The sequence below is a fragment of the Acanthopagrus latus genome, chromosome 21, assembly GCF_904848185.1.
Source record: "Acanthopagrus latus isolate v.2019 chromosome 21, fAcaLat1.1, whole genome shotgun sequence".
Classification (NCBI taxonomy): Eukaryota; Metazoa; Chordata; class Actinopteri; order Spariformes; family Sparidae; genus Acanthopagrus; species Acanthopagrus latus.
The window spans coordinates 25,778,645-25,793,013 of NC_051059.1; the positions used below are offsets into that span (position 1 = coordinate 25,778,645).

Below are 14,369 nucleotides of genomic sequence, written 5' to 3' on the forward strand. Positions count from 1 at the left end.
TCACAGTGATGTCGCATGTTGTCCAAGTGTATTTATCTGTCCTGCTCCAACTGTATGTTGCTAAATATAATACAGTCATGGATGAGCTAACGGTGATAAAGAAAGAAACATAACACTGCGCAAAGTAATCAAACCCAAATTTGAAGATGTATAAAAACCACTAGAGCTTTTGTTGTAAATTTTACATCAAACCAAATGTTTCCAGCAATGTTCCAACCAAAGAAATCCAGAAGTTTACTGATGGAGCGTTTCACTGGGTCAGACTAAACACACCACAACACAATAAACTGGCTGAAGTTGTATAAATAAAACTGATGAAAACAAGCTGTGATGGCCGAGTGGTTAAGGCGTTGGACTTGAAATCCAATGGGGTTTCCCCGCGCAGGTTCGAACCCTGCTCACAGCGATGTGTCATGTTGTCCAGGTGTATTTATGAATCCTGCTCCCAACTGTATGTTGCTCAATATAATACAGTAAGGTGTGCATGTTTCTTGCTTAATGGATGAACAAACTGAGATAAAGAAGGATTATCCTACTGGATTAGAAATCTGATCAGCATGGAAGTTGCATATTATCACTTAGGTAAATTGGCTGAAATTGTATATAATAACACAGGTGAAATAACCTTTGTTGTATATTTTGTATGTGTGCGTTTCATTTGGTCACCTGTCACTGCTTCTGATGATGATGATGATGATGATGATGATGATGATGTGTGAACACTCTCATGTCATCAGCAAAGAAGAGGAGATGGCTTCCACTTCTGAAAACTGAAGCCAATACCTTCAACCTGAATCATTTCTAATGGTCAGCAGGAGACAACTTCACTATTTGTAAATTTAAATTGTATGGCAGTCTATGAGAAAATGACTCCACTTCTCACGTATCACCTCTGTAAACAAACCAGAGGGCACAAACTAATGAGTGACGTCTCACTGGACTTGAAATCCAATTGGGTTTCCCCATAAATGTTATCAGTTGGGTAAAGTTGCATTCAATTAGCCAGGTGTGACAAGCTGTGATGGCCGAGTGGTTAAGGCGTTGGACTTGAAATCCAATGGGGTTTCCCCGCGCAGGTTCAAACCCTGCTCACAGCGATGATATGTGAAGTGTTTGTCTGACAACTTCAAGCAAAAACCTTTTTTGACTAATTGAGACAGTCCATCAAGTCTGTAGGACTGAAACTGCTACCAAGCAACTTCCCCCTGTCTCATCTTTGAGAAGGTTAGAAGTCACATTATATTGAAAATCCAACAGGGTTTTCCTGCTTAGGTCCAAACCCTGCTCATACCGATCATCAGTGTTCAAAGCCTTCAAAGGTTCAAGCTGATGCTACTTGGAACAATCCAAAACAAGCTTTTAAAGAATCACCAAGATAAGTGACACGCAGATTTTAGAATCTCCCGCTTCTTGCCATGAAAACAGCCATGAAAACAAGCTGTGATGGCCGAGAGGTTAAGGCGTTGGACTCGAAATCCAATGGGGTTTCCCCGCGCAGGTTCAAACCCTGCTCACAGCGTCTGTAATCAAATCCCATGCAAGGGTGAAGCTGTTGCTTTGTGAGACAATCAGATAACTATGCTGACAAAATCACCAACATGCAGATGTCAGAGTTTGCTTGTTGTTTGCGTTTTAGCGTGAAGAAGGTCTTTGTCATGCAAGTCGTCTGATATTTCACAGATTGTGCTTATCTAACTACACTGTCTGCTGTCGAAAGTATCTGTTGAGAGCAGTTTTGTAGTTAGTTAACACTTTCGAAATCCTTACTGCTACAAGACAAAACAACAACCTCCAAACAGCCCACACAAAACTAGCTTGAATGCTCTATTATCATCTGCAAAGAAAAGTTGATACAGCTGATTGGTTAAGACATGTCGACCCCATGACCGTTATAATGGACGCCTACGAAACTAATGAGGTCGGCCGAGATTTTATACGAAAAGCGAGCAAAAACAAGCTGTGATGGCCGAGTGGTTAAGGCGTTGGACTTGAAATCCAATGGGGTTTCCCCGCGCAGGTTCGAACCCTGCTCACAGCGATGGCTGACTCTTGTCTTGTTACTTGTTAGGTCAGGCAAATACTGTATGTTATCTCTGGAGGACATTTTTGTAGTCACTGTGTTCAAAGCCAGTAAGGTGTTCTCTGATGGCCGACTGGTTAGGGCGATGGACTTGAAATCCAATGGGGTTTCCCCGCGCAGGTTCAAACCCTGCTCACAGCGATGTGAATACAAATATGCAAGGCTGATTGCTTGGATGTACAAATAAAAGCCGTTTCCCTTGCTATGAAAGTAGATAGATATATCTGATCATTCACCTTTTCTGCCGGTCCACATGCCGATTACATTCTCTGACACGTCAGGTTTAAAACCCTCCACAGAAATAACGTAATCAACAGTTTCCAAAGTCATCATAAAAATGAATCATGCAATCCTGCTGCTTCAGCACTGTGCATCGTTTGAAGGTTTCCATCTCTCTGATGCCACGTTTCTTTGTTAGTGCTTTCGCTCTTAATCAAAGGAAGCAGATTTAACAGATTTACTACATGTTGAGACATAATATTTATGCTGAGGTGGTGAGACTTACATTTGAGAGGACTTGAGGTCTGTGAGCAAATCAAGGCGAACAGCATCTCAAATGAAATGACCGGCTACCATCAGCAGCCGTGTGTTCGAGTCAGTGCTCGAGATAAGAAGAATCTGATTGTGGTGGAATGGAAAATGTTGTCGTCTGATGGATTTTGTGTTCCCTTCTCGTTGTCTTGTCAAACAATCAGGGAACCTGGCTGTGATGGCCGAGTGGTTAAGGCGTTGGACTTGAAATCCAATGGGGTTTCCCCGCGCAGGTTCAAATCCTGCTCACAGCGATGAAGCTCTGCATCGTCAGTGATCTCACTGTTTCTGTGCTGAATTTAATGATGCATTATATGAAACAAACAAGGCTGCTTAGATTTGAGGTAATAATCATTCTCAAAACAGTTCACATTCCTTTAAAACATGAGTTGTACTGCATCAAATTGGCATTTTTCTTCACACCAGGACATGTTGTGTTTTCACTTGCAGTAACTTAACAGGAATCCGGGAACAGCTTTAAAGGAACACAATGAAATAGTAAAATACAGCAGATGGCTCAAAGTACAAACAGGGTAACGGATTAGAAACTAAAGAGATTCATTTGGAGCTGTTAACTCTTAAAAGCATCTTCGTCTCTGGTGGGAGGAGGAGGTCGTTACTGATCGGCCGCGTCCACGACAGGATCCCTCAGTCGTCTACGATTTTATTCAGGACAAAGTGGGTGAAGTGGTGAAAAAGGAGCTGTGATGGCCGAGAGGTTAAGGCGTTGGACTCGAAATCCAATGGGGTTTCCCCGCGCAGGTTCGAACCCTGCTCACAGCGACAAACTGATGGAACAGATCTTAAGTTTCTGCTGAATTCTTTGTTGGAAAGATAGACAGATGTTCCCTGATGCCTTTGTAATCAAACAGTCTGATTGTCAAAGGTTGATGATTATCGTTGCAGTCACACTTTGGCCCTGGTGGTCGATCTGGGCAGTTGTTTCATAGCCAGGAGTTAAATTATTATTTGACTGTGATATTATCGGATCACGTCCTCCTGAAAATGTTTGGATCCACTTCTGTTTGTGAGGTTCTGGCAGCCAGATCAAAATTAAGATATTTTATCACACAGTATCACTAAAGTCTGAGCTGTTACTGTTTTATCAATACTTTATCTAAACTTTGAACAGTTTCTCTCCATCTTGTTCAGATTTTGGAACATCAGCCTCTTTTATTTATGTATTGTCTAACTTTATTGCTGCAGCAGATCCACGTCAGACGTCGTTCTCTCTCTGTGAGAACGGACCACGAACTGCTTCTCTCAGTCTAAATTTAGTTCATCAGATCACACGTCTGCAACAGAAGCTTAAAGTCTGCTTTCAAATCAACAGACTGATGATCATTATTTGGAAATGAGTGATGAAATTATGGCCTGAAACATATGGTAATGTGCAATGAAATAGCAATGAGAGATAATAACAATGACAGCAGTAAGCTACGGCAGGCTGCCGACTGCTGACGACGGCCTCGTTTCAACTCTTAATGCCCTCGCCTGCTGCTTCACTGTCACTTAATCAGTTTGAAATATTAGGCATCATTCGTCTCTAATTGTGGACTGAATGTGTTAGAGGGCAATCATTTAAAAAAATAATAATGTTACAGAATTAATTCTGGGTTACATTTTATTGAACAGTCACCAACAAAAGTATGTTAGAAGACTGAGAATCGTAGACTTGATCCACATTTAACTGGCGAAAAGTATAAACACATCTTTTTCTTTCCATTTCAGCTCTTCGTCCAGACTAAATGAAAAACCCAGAAGGGGCGTGGCTTCGGCTCTCATCTGCTCTGATTGGTCAGTTCACACACGCCTGAGCCAGCGCTGCTCACCGAAGTCTCCGCTCAGCTCTGTCGCATTTTCAGCTTCCAGTTAGCTTCACTTCCACCATCAATATAGGCGTAAATTATTCAAATGTGTGACGCGGTGACGTAGTGTGATGTCAAAAAGTCACAGAGATAAAGGTGTGGCTACTGACGAGGCATTCAGGAGCAGTGTTTTCTGTGGGAAAGAGGAGCTCCTATTGGTGCAAATCTATAAAACACACTGAAGGAAAGGACAAAAACAAACAAAAAAAAATAATAGGCGTCTTCTAAAAGAAAAGACTGAAGCTTGAACAAGGAAGAAAAGAGGAATCAGGAACAATCCCGAGCCTACAGATCGACACATTTCACCTTAAACATAACTTTTGCCTTTTTTCTACACATTCAGGCTCAGTGGGGACCAAAAAACTCAAACCTTCGCCGAGTTCTCAGCAGTTCCCGTCACACTGAGCTGAGAGGAAATGGGACCCTTAACCCTCGCAGAGTTAGTGCCACACTTTACCCGCTGAGCATCCCTGCAATTAAGTTAAATGGGCACACAAACCATATTGCTAATGTTTTCATGAAGCCGGAGCCCCAGAGAAGTGTGGAGATTGCAGAATCCATCAGTGAAATTGCACACTGACATGCCCCACTAAGTTTGCCTGCACGATGAAGCTCGCTTATCCAAAATGCATCCAATATACAGATACGTCCAAAAACGCATGACGCGTCATCAAGAAACCCTCTGACAGGCCGACACAGACGGCAGCTGTTCGTTCCATGCCGGAGAATCATAATCCTCAGTGGAAGAGGGACAGTCGAATGTTTTCTCCCTTTTTACAGCCAACACATGACGGTTTGTTAATTTGACAGAAACGGCAGCAGAAGGGGATTTTACAGCCAAATGTTTTTAACTGAAAGCCTGAAACAACGTCCTCCTGTCATCTGCACCCAGAGAAAAAAACCCTATCAACAAAGTCATTTCATAATGCGCTCATTAGACCCTGTCCAGTCGTTCCTAACAGGGACAGAGTTTTAGTTTTCTGTGATGGAGAAGCTACGATAGTGTTGCTCAATGTTTTCACCCAGATGTATCTTGATTATCATTCTGTGTGATTAGCTTAGCATTTTGCTATCTATCTTATATTGTTGTGTGAAGCTTCGGGTTCAGGTTTGGTTACTGTGCCAATTTTCTGCATCCAGATTGCTACATATTCATATTTTACAAGTAGACCAAGTAAAAAAAAAAAAAAACCCCGCCAGCCTCTTCTGGTCAAAATGATTATTACAAAAACAAACATTTAGAAAAATGAACCATAGAAATGTGATTTTGTTCCTATATCATCTGCCGGCCTGGTTCTGCTCAGTGTGACCCGGTGTAGGATGTTTTGTTATCACCAGAACAGGGGTGATATCGAATTATTACCCGAATTACCCTCGAAGAATCACCGCTAACAAAGTGGCTCCAAAAATTCAGTTACAAACTTGTTTCATCTCCTGTAACTTCCTCACAATAAATGCCTGCCATTATTTAGTAATTTAAAACCTTTTACTATGAAGGACCGTTACAGGAAAGATATTTTCAGCAGCAGTAACTGAACACGACTCCTGAACCAGCTGAAAGTGAACACGACGAAAAGGGAAAAGATGTCTGAAAGAACAAACAGGACGAGAGAAACTGAGGAGATTCAGATTCTGTGTTTTCACTGACAGAAAAGGAAATCAGTTCAATCAATTCCTTCCACCAGTTCTCAAATCATAAACACATGAGAGAAAAAACAACTTAGATCAGAAAATGGATCACTAGAAATAAAAAATGTCTTCAGTTTGGCCCTCAGGGCTTCCGTATCCACAACACGTCGCTGCTATGAAACGATTTGTTCAGCCAGCTGTCTGTGATGCCAACTGAAATAAGGACGAAGAAGAAGAGATTAGAGTATTTTGATGTCGCTGAGGTGTTTCACCGTGGACAAGAATCTCTACTAAAACAACCTGGTGACGCTAATTACGACGCAAACGAGAGAGAAACTCAAACATGGTTGAATTACTGCTGCGTGAAGACGTCTCATGCCGTGACTCTCTCTCTCACTGTGCGTTCGATTTTAAACAATACGTCAGATGCCGCCCTCTGTTTCTGAAATAACAGCTGGCATTAAAGCACAGCTCGTGGTTGGATATGATGGGAGCATTAGCTAAGTGCATTCTGCCCCCAAAATAGTGGGATTTGAGGAGCTGCGTTGAGTAATGACTTTCTGGAAGAGAACGAGCTTTCACTCCGGCGCTGAAGCACAAAAAAAAAGGCCGATGGGTCATTAATGAGAGTGGAATAGGCTTAGCGCACTTTGAATAACCATTGGACTTAATACAAAAGCCATCATGGAGTAATCTGCAGCATTTACTGAGGATTAGCATGTGGAGAACAATGTCAGTTTAATCCTGAAAGGTTGACCTGTTGCCCTGACGACTGTAATTATGATTACAAAGGGCTCGCACCATGATGACACGTTACACTCAGTAAACAGAGGACGGACAGTGAGTTCGCAGCGCTGTCAGACTTTAGTTCGTCCAGCTGAGCCTCTCGTCGACTTGAGTTGGTCTTTATGAACAAAGTGACAGTGAAACACGAGCTTATTAAATCTAAACCGACTCTATTGCGACTTTTTCTTCAGGAGATCAGAAGATTTTATCATCCAGGAGGAGAAAAAAGTTCTGCAGAACTTTCTGATCTCAACACTTCCTGCTCAGGTTTCCAGCTTCAGACGAGCTTTAAAGGGAAACTCCACCAGTTTTACACATTAAAGTGTGTTTACGGTCTGGGAAGTTTAACTTTATATGTTAAAACAGTAGCTTAAAGCCTTTTGTGGCTCCAGAGGAAGCTGCATGTGATTCCTCCAGTGGTACCAGTGGCTAAATTGCATTGTGGGTAATGTAGGCTCCAGGTTTTGCACTCCTCTAACCCTGTTGGACTCATTCTGGACAGTTTAAAGACAAATGATCAATATCGATACAGCAGAACCACCTATTTTTCTTCCTTTTACGAAACACGGTGCCTACATTACCCACAATGCAACTTAGCCACTGAGTGTCATCATCGGAGGATATTCATCAGATTACATGCAGCTTCCTCTGGAGGCTCCAAAAAGCTTGAAACCACTTTTATTTGCAGCAGTAACTCCTTTAAACATGTTGGTAACTATGACATGGATTGCCGTGAAAGTTTCATGTTCCATGTTTAGCACTAATCAGCAAATGTCTGACAAGCCTGAAGGGTAAAGTTGTGTTGCATTGTGGGTAATGTGGGCGGCAGGGTTTTCTGGAAAAGGAAGAAGAATGCGTGGAAATTAAAAAGGTGATAAAAATGAAAGTTTAATTAGCCACATCTGACGACCAAAGAGCCAAAACGTTCTGGTTGACACGTCATTCTGAGACGACTTACAGGTTTTTTATTCATAAGAGAGTTTTGATTTTGTTCCACAGGAAGAAACAAAATGTCGCAGACTGGAGTTCAGCCTCAGTGAACGCAGCAACATCACATATACAACCTTTTTTTCTGCCACGTCTAAAGAACAACTGCTGGAAGACGAAGACGAGATTCTGCTTTAACAAGCTGTGATGATTTGACTTCGCCTCCGAAGGTTAAACTCAAACTACACTGTAACTTCTGCAGAAATCACTTCAAACTCAGTCAGGTTACTATAAAAATACTAAAAGCAGATTGTAGAGAGAAGCTGTCGTGATATCACATTTTGTTGAAGTCATGAGAACGATAGAATTTATGGGGAAAAAATGCTACCAATCAAATCTGTCTTTAACTTTGATTACTGTGTGTTTTCTCTCTTTGTATAGCAAATAAAATATGCTCTAGATATGAGTGTAGGGAGGTTTAGAGCGTCTGTAACTATAAGTGTAAAATAAGTGAACAAATAGAACAATTACAGATGATTATTAGTGAAAAGGGACAAAAGATGCACAAAGCTGAACATCTTCGCTGGATGGTGATATCATCAAATTTGCATTATTAACATTAATAGCACTGATATGAATATTAGTGATGTGTCAGTATCACATAAACTTGACTCACCTTTGCCTTTGCACCTCCTCCTCCTCTTCCTCTTGGACTTTCCTCTCAGATCTGACCTCTCCATGTTTCTGCTGCTCGTCCCGTTCACTGCCGCCATTCAGGAGATTTATTCTTCTTCTTGTAATGTCCCCCAGTAGTTTATTTCCCCCTCCGCTGCTGCTTCTTCTTCTTCTTCTTCTCTTGTTGTTCCTCCAGTCTGAAACAAAATGCTGAGAGAAGATTGAGAGAGCAGCTCTGCAGCAGCAGCTCGATCACTGACTGACTTCTCCCCCCTGCTGCCGGCTTTAGGAGGCTGTTCGTGCTGTGACATCACGAGGAGAGGAAGAGCTCTGAGATTCAGCATCTATATAATGCGTAATATCTAAATGTATTACGATACGTTAGATCACATTATGTTAATTTAGCCGGAGCTCTCTTGTCAAAGCAACTTATGATGAGTCCGTTCAGGCAGATCTGAGGAAACTACTCTGTCCCACGAGGCGGCTGCCACCTGATTCTAATGTTCAGTGTTTTTATCATAACGATTTATTCTTTCTGTCTATATAATATTGTATTGTTTTTTTTACTGTCCATCGTTATTATTGTTGTTATATTCTATTTTGTTTTATTGACATCGTCTCAACATTTTATTTATCTTTTATTATCTTAACTACTAATATTATTGGAAGTGCTGTCACTAAATCCACTTCTGTTTTCTTAATATTCCACATTTTTCTCATTAGCATTTTGATTTATTTGAAAGGTATATAAATATAAATAAAGTGTGTTTGTTTGATTGATTTCTGACAGCCAGCCAGAGGTGAAGCTGGTGTCCAGACCTTTTCTGACTCATCTGAAAATGAGTTTTGCTGTTCGGACATCTTAATGATTATGTTTATTATAACACATTAATACAGCAGCGGCTGAATCACCATGACAAAATGTAAACGATTTAAAAAGAAGTTATTCAGACCTTTTCTTCAGCCGTTAATCTTCACTGTAGCTGTTAAGCTAAAAGCGTTAGCTCAAACGTTTGTCGACGATGTAAAGAACATCTATTTAAAACAATTTGGGATCTTGGGACTTGATTATCCTCGACTTTGATTATACAAAACAAGCTGTATGGAGCCATTTTATATGTTTTCCAGTTGTGTTTTACGTTTTAAAACAAGTCTGCATCTACTTCAGTTGTTCATTTCAGCTCCAGAAATGTTTTGTGATCTACGAAACTTCACCTGACTTTCCATCAGCGTGAAGGCAAAGAGATGATGACTGTTTCCCACTTTGAGTGAACTGTTCCTTTAATGGTAAAAAACAAAAACTGGATTTCAATCCAGAGAAACGAAACAAAACATTTTCATACAGCTGACTCCAGACATGCTGCTCAAATGTCTACTCACGTCACTATTTTGCATCATAATACAGATTTAACATAATCCCCCCTCGTCACCTTTACTTCCAATTAACAGCAGCTGTTTAATCCCTGCCAGTCACCTTCCTCAAACTCATGTTCTGCCCGTCTTAGATCCAAACTGAGATGCAAATCGCTCCCTCATTTTTTCTCCCTAGCATCATTTTATCGTTGCTATCATCACATTTCATCTCCCCCCTCCTCTCTGGCCTCTCGGTTTGCAGGTTTCCAGTGACTGACTCCCTCTTCAGAGGATTAGCGAGACGCTGCAGCTCTTTGTTTGTCTCCAGGTGTGCTGTATGGATCGTGTTGAGCCTCTGGGATTCACGTTTCTTGTAGAATTTCACCTCACCGACTCGCAAAGCTCTGCCGCCGCGCTCTGGTACGATTATCCACAGGTTCTTATCACGTGCCCTCAATCATCTTGTGTTGTAAGTAGATCTGAGCGCAGCAGAGTGAAAGGAGGAATAAACTGCAGGCAGCTGTGTCTCTCCCGCACTGAGTCGACTTTCTCTTGGAGGATTATTCTGTTGCCGGAGAGGTGTGAGGGATTTGAATTAAAATCACAGACATGCGTGTGCAGGAGAGTTGGATTTGTAAAGTGACTGAGATGAAGGAAGGATGAACTGACATTCAGATAATCCCACAACCTGAGGAGATCACCTGACCTTTGCTCCTGTGCTGCCATGAGGCTGACATTTGGAAATTTGTGCTGTGAACATTCAGAAAGTCAGAAAAGCGGTAAAGTTTAATTGATGGACGGTCTTTGTCACATCGAAAAACAGATAAAAATGATTAGAAACTAATTGGTTGGACAACAAGAGGGCTCTTGACCACAACCTGTTCTTGGTTGTCCTCTTGTGTCCACATATCTCTAAGTTCCCCCTAAAGTGCACAGAACCAGACTGGACCACCAAGATCACACACGAGACAAGAACTAGCAAGCCAGAATGATTTTTCCTCACCGTACGTTCACTGGCTTTCTGGTGGTACGTCTGTTTTTCTTGCAGGTGGTTTGGAAACTCGGGGTTTGTTTGGTAGAGCGGAGAGACCAGGAGACCAGCCTGTCTGCTCTGTCCAACGAGCACAGAGACACTAAGACACCGCTGAGAATGACTCTGGGTGCTTAATAACCCCGAGAGGAGCAGCCGGCGACAGGACGGAGGTTGAAGAGGTCGGTGTGTTTACCTGGAAACAACAGCTCATAAACTGCAGATCCATAAAAGCACTTAAATGACTGCCTGAACTCTGTGGTTTTGCTTCGCCGCCGGATTTTCGCCAAAGTTTTGTTTGCCCCTTCGCTCATATCGAAAGAAAGCAAACAGGAACAGAATATTATTATGATATCACATGACAGTGGATTTATTACGCCTGTCCGTTCTGAACACAAGGTACAAAGACAGGATGGAGGGTCGGTGGAGCAAAGTTATTAACAAAGATTTATCTGTTACTGTGTACACGTGTTGCGTGTGCGTCTCCCACAACAGGGAGATTTAAAAAGCAGCTAGCGGCAGTTAGCAGCTAACACAAACAAGAACAACAACTTCTGTCGGTTCGTAGAACATCAGAATGCCTCCTAAAAATATAAAGCTGTATGTAAAAGCTCCGATGACTCCTTGTTTCTCAAACTTTCCTGGAGTTTTAAGTCTCTGGGTACTTAACCCTAACCCCGACATCATGTGAAGGTGAAGAACCTGCAGAGAAATGTGCATCCATGTGATACAAACAAAACATTACAGCGAGAAATAAAAACATGTCCATCATCGCCGCCTGCTGTTTCCAGACATCCGAACTGTTGAGGTGAGATAAAGTAGCATCACGCAGACACAACAGAGAGGCTATTACTGCGTCTGATGAAAAACAGATAGATTGTACTGTATTCCAGCCTGTGGCTAAGATCCCACGGGGCAGGCAGAATGAACTGCTCTCCAAAATGAGCTCAGCATCGCAGCAAATAGGACACAGCAGCTTCCCCGAGCTCTCCTGAGGCCAAACATTATACTGTACATTAGATCCATCTCACTGTTCCAGTGTAAGGAGCTGCTGCTGCAGCCTGGAGGCGTCTCCACAGCGTCTGCACTCGGCTGTATGTTCACCATAAATGAAGGCACATTGCTGGTTCGCCTGGACGTTTGTGTCGGATCGCAGAATTAACATATTTACGATTTCCTGTCTCTTGAGCTCTCTGTTCCTCTCAGTCCACTTTGATTTTTATTGGCCTTCGCGTCCGGTTTGTCCAGTTTTCAGCATCTTGGTTGATTATTTGATTTGATTGAATATAACGTTTGGTTGATCGTGTTTTACTCTCCACTTCATCGTGTTCCTGCCGTTGTTGATTGCCCTTTTAGTTTCAGCTGTCTCTTATTAATCTTCCCTCTCTTGTGTATTTAACTCCTTGTCTCTCCTTCTCTCTTGGCCCTCTCTCTCTGTTTGCTCCTTGTGTTTTTGGACCGCTGAGCTTCAGTTTTCTTCTTTTTCTTCTTTAGTTTTTGCATTTTTCCTTTGGTTCTCTTTTGGATTTGCCTCAGTGTGTGTTTGTCAGTTTTGTCGCTTGCATTCTGGACAACAGCTTTATTATTTACAGTGACTATGTGGAGCAGCTTTCAACAAAAGCTGTACGACACCACTGTCGGCTGTTGTAAAGATCCCTGCTGGCTCGTGTTTGATCAGCTTCCTGTTCTGAAGATGGGTATCTAACATTGTTGAGTTTTTCATTAAAAACAAACAGTTTGCTGTTTACCACTTCACCCTGGATGCCTCCATCTTTGGTAAAGTGGAGAAACACATGTCACTACGCATTCACGTCAAGACGTATGGAACAAGCAGGAAGAACGCAGCTGCAAAATAATCTATTCGGTTATTTTGATCAGTTTTAAACTCCTCGATGAAGCTGTTCAGTTTTAGCCAGTATATTTCTGATTTAAGATGTTTTATATGGAGCATTTATGCATTAAGCTCCATGTAAACTCAGCCGGCATCTTTGAGGGTGTCAAAGTTAGACAATTCAAGTTTTACACATGTTGGCTTTAATTTATTCTAATTAAACTTTGAGGAGAGACAGAAAACATTCATAGAAAATATCGAACGCTCCGTCATCAGTTCTGTTTTTCCTAAGGAGAATAACTGACTCTGCTTGTGTGTGGGAAGCCAGTGAGGGATCTGCTGCTGCTCGGTGGCTCACCTGAGCTCACCTGAGGGTTCAGATCTACGTTCAACAGATATGATGCATGTTGTAATTATTAGAAATGTGCAACAGTTTGTACAACGACTCCTTCCTTCTTTTCCTTCCTTCTCTATTCCATACTTTTTCTTATTTCTGTCCTTTTTTTTGCATTTACAGTATTTTTTTTCAGTTTCAGTGCACCTGATACACTACATGATGCTTTCTGTTGCTTATTTGACTTAATTTCTTTCTCTCTTTCTTTCTTTTCTTTCCCTCCCCTCCTCCTTTCCTCGTTGGTTTCTTTTTATTGTCAGTGAGAGCGGCGGCGTGAAGTCAGCCACCCTGGTCACGCCTGAGCGAAGTGGCGGGGAGTTTCATTACGCTGTGAAATAACGATCACGCCGTGATTAAGTTGATTAGATTCCATGAATATTTGAAAGGCGAAACCAAATTACTGATTAAATATTTACTGGTGGTTTCCTTCCTGACAGACGGTGAGATCGTATCACAACTCCCACATGACTGACTGTACTGTACTGCAGCACGTCACTCATATCAGAGCTGTAATTATACTTTTATTACTAGCATCTTTAATTATGTTTTATTGGGTATTATTTACACAGGATGGTGTATTTATTGTAAAAAAAGATGCATGTGGTGGAAACGCCTCTACTGTTAGCTGACTAAATGTACTTTAAGTATTAAAAGGAAACAGACTTGTTCAGCAGAATAATGTCTCTTCTTTGATATATTATTATATATCGCATTAATACATCAAAGCAGCATTTTACCAGTGATGAAATGTGACTAAGTACATTGACTCAAGTGCAGTTTGAAGTATTTGTGCTTTACTTGAGCGTTTCCATTTTCTACTGTCTCTCAAAATATATAAATATTGTACTTTTTTTTACTCCATTACATTCATCTGATGACTTAAGCTACTTTGCATTCAAATTGTCCCTTAATCATATTTTTATTATCAAGTAATCAAGTTTCAGGTGACTCTCTGCCTGGATGAAGGTGCAAACACTGTAAAATCACTTTCATCAAAGACAGCACATGTTCGAGGAATGACGAACAGAATTAGACTGAAGTTTGTAGCTGCTGATAATTTCAGGAGTCTGTAGAGACACAAATAAGGAAGCAGTTCAGGCAGAATGGCATCAAAAAGGAAACATATTCCAATCCAGGACTGCACAAAGAAAACCAACTAACTTTCTCACACAGGCTGCAGTGACGAGTCAGAGACAAATTCAGTGCAGCAAACACTGAATTTAACATTTCATGATTCATTTGCTTGCAAACATCAAATATCACCA

General features: G+C 41.5%; 1 protein-coding gene and 6 non-coding genes across 12 annotated transcripts in view; 6 read left to right on the plus strand and 1 right to left on the minus strand.

The window, feature by feature from the left end:
- The window catches only part of LOC119010767 (double-stranded RNA-specific editase B2-like), a 39,780-nt gene that overhangs the window by 18,870 nt on the left and 6,541 nt on the right, over positions 1 to 14,369 (minus strand). Inside the window, exons 1-2 of one of the 6 annotated variants that reach the window (XM_037083204.1) lie at positions 10,519 to 10,538; positions 8,498 to 10,414 (exon numbers count right to left, since the gene is read on the minus strand). In XM_037083204.1, coding sequence (XP_036939099.1) covers positions 8,498 to 8,594 — 97 coding nt within the window. In that variant the 5' untranslated portion in view covers positions 8,595 to 10,414; positions 10,519 to 10,538. Of the gene's footprint in view, positions 1 to 666; positions 771 to 8,497; positions 12,764 to 14,369 lie in introns of those variants that run through there. The other 5 variants (XM_037083206.1, XM_037083205.1, XM_037083202.1 and 2 more) reach the window with 5 other exon arrangements.
- Positions 325 to 406, plus strand: trnas-uga. Its single transcript has one exon. It is a non-coding gene; the product is annotated as a tRNA-Ser (tRNA).
- On the plus strand, positions 1,016 to 1,097 carry trnas-uga. Its single transcript has one exon. It is a non-coding gene; the product is annotated as a tRNA-Ser (tRNA).
- On the plus strand, positions 1,438 to 1,519 carry trnas-cga. Its single transcript has one exon. It is a non-coding gene; the product is annotated as a tRNA-Ser (tRNA).
- trnas-uga lies at positions 1,957 to 2,038 on the plus strand. The gene has a single exon. It is a non-coding gene; the product is annotated as a tRNA-Ser (tRNA).
- Positions 2,784 to 2,865, plus strand: trnas-uga. The gene has a single exon. It is a non-coding gene; the product is annotated as a tRNA-Ser (tRNA).
- Positions 3,313 to 3,394, plus strand: trnas-cga. The gene has a single exon. It is a non-coding gene; the product is annotated as a tRNA-Ser (tRNA).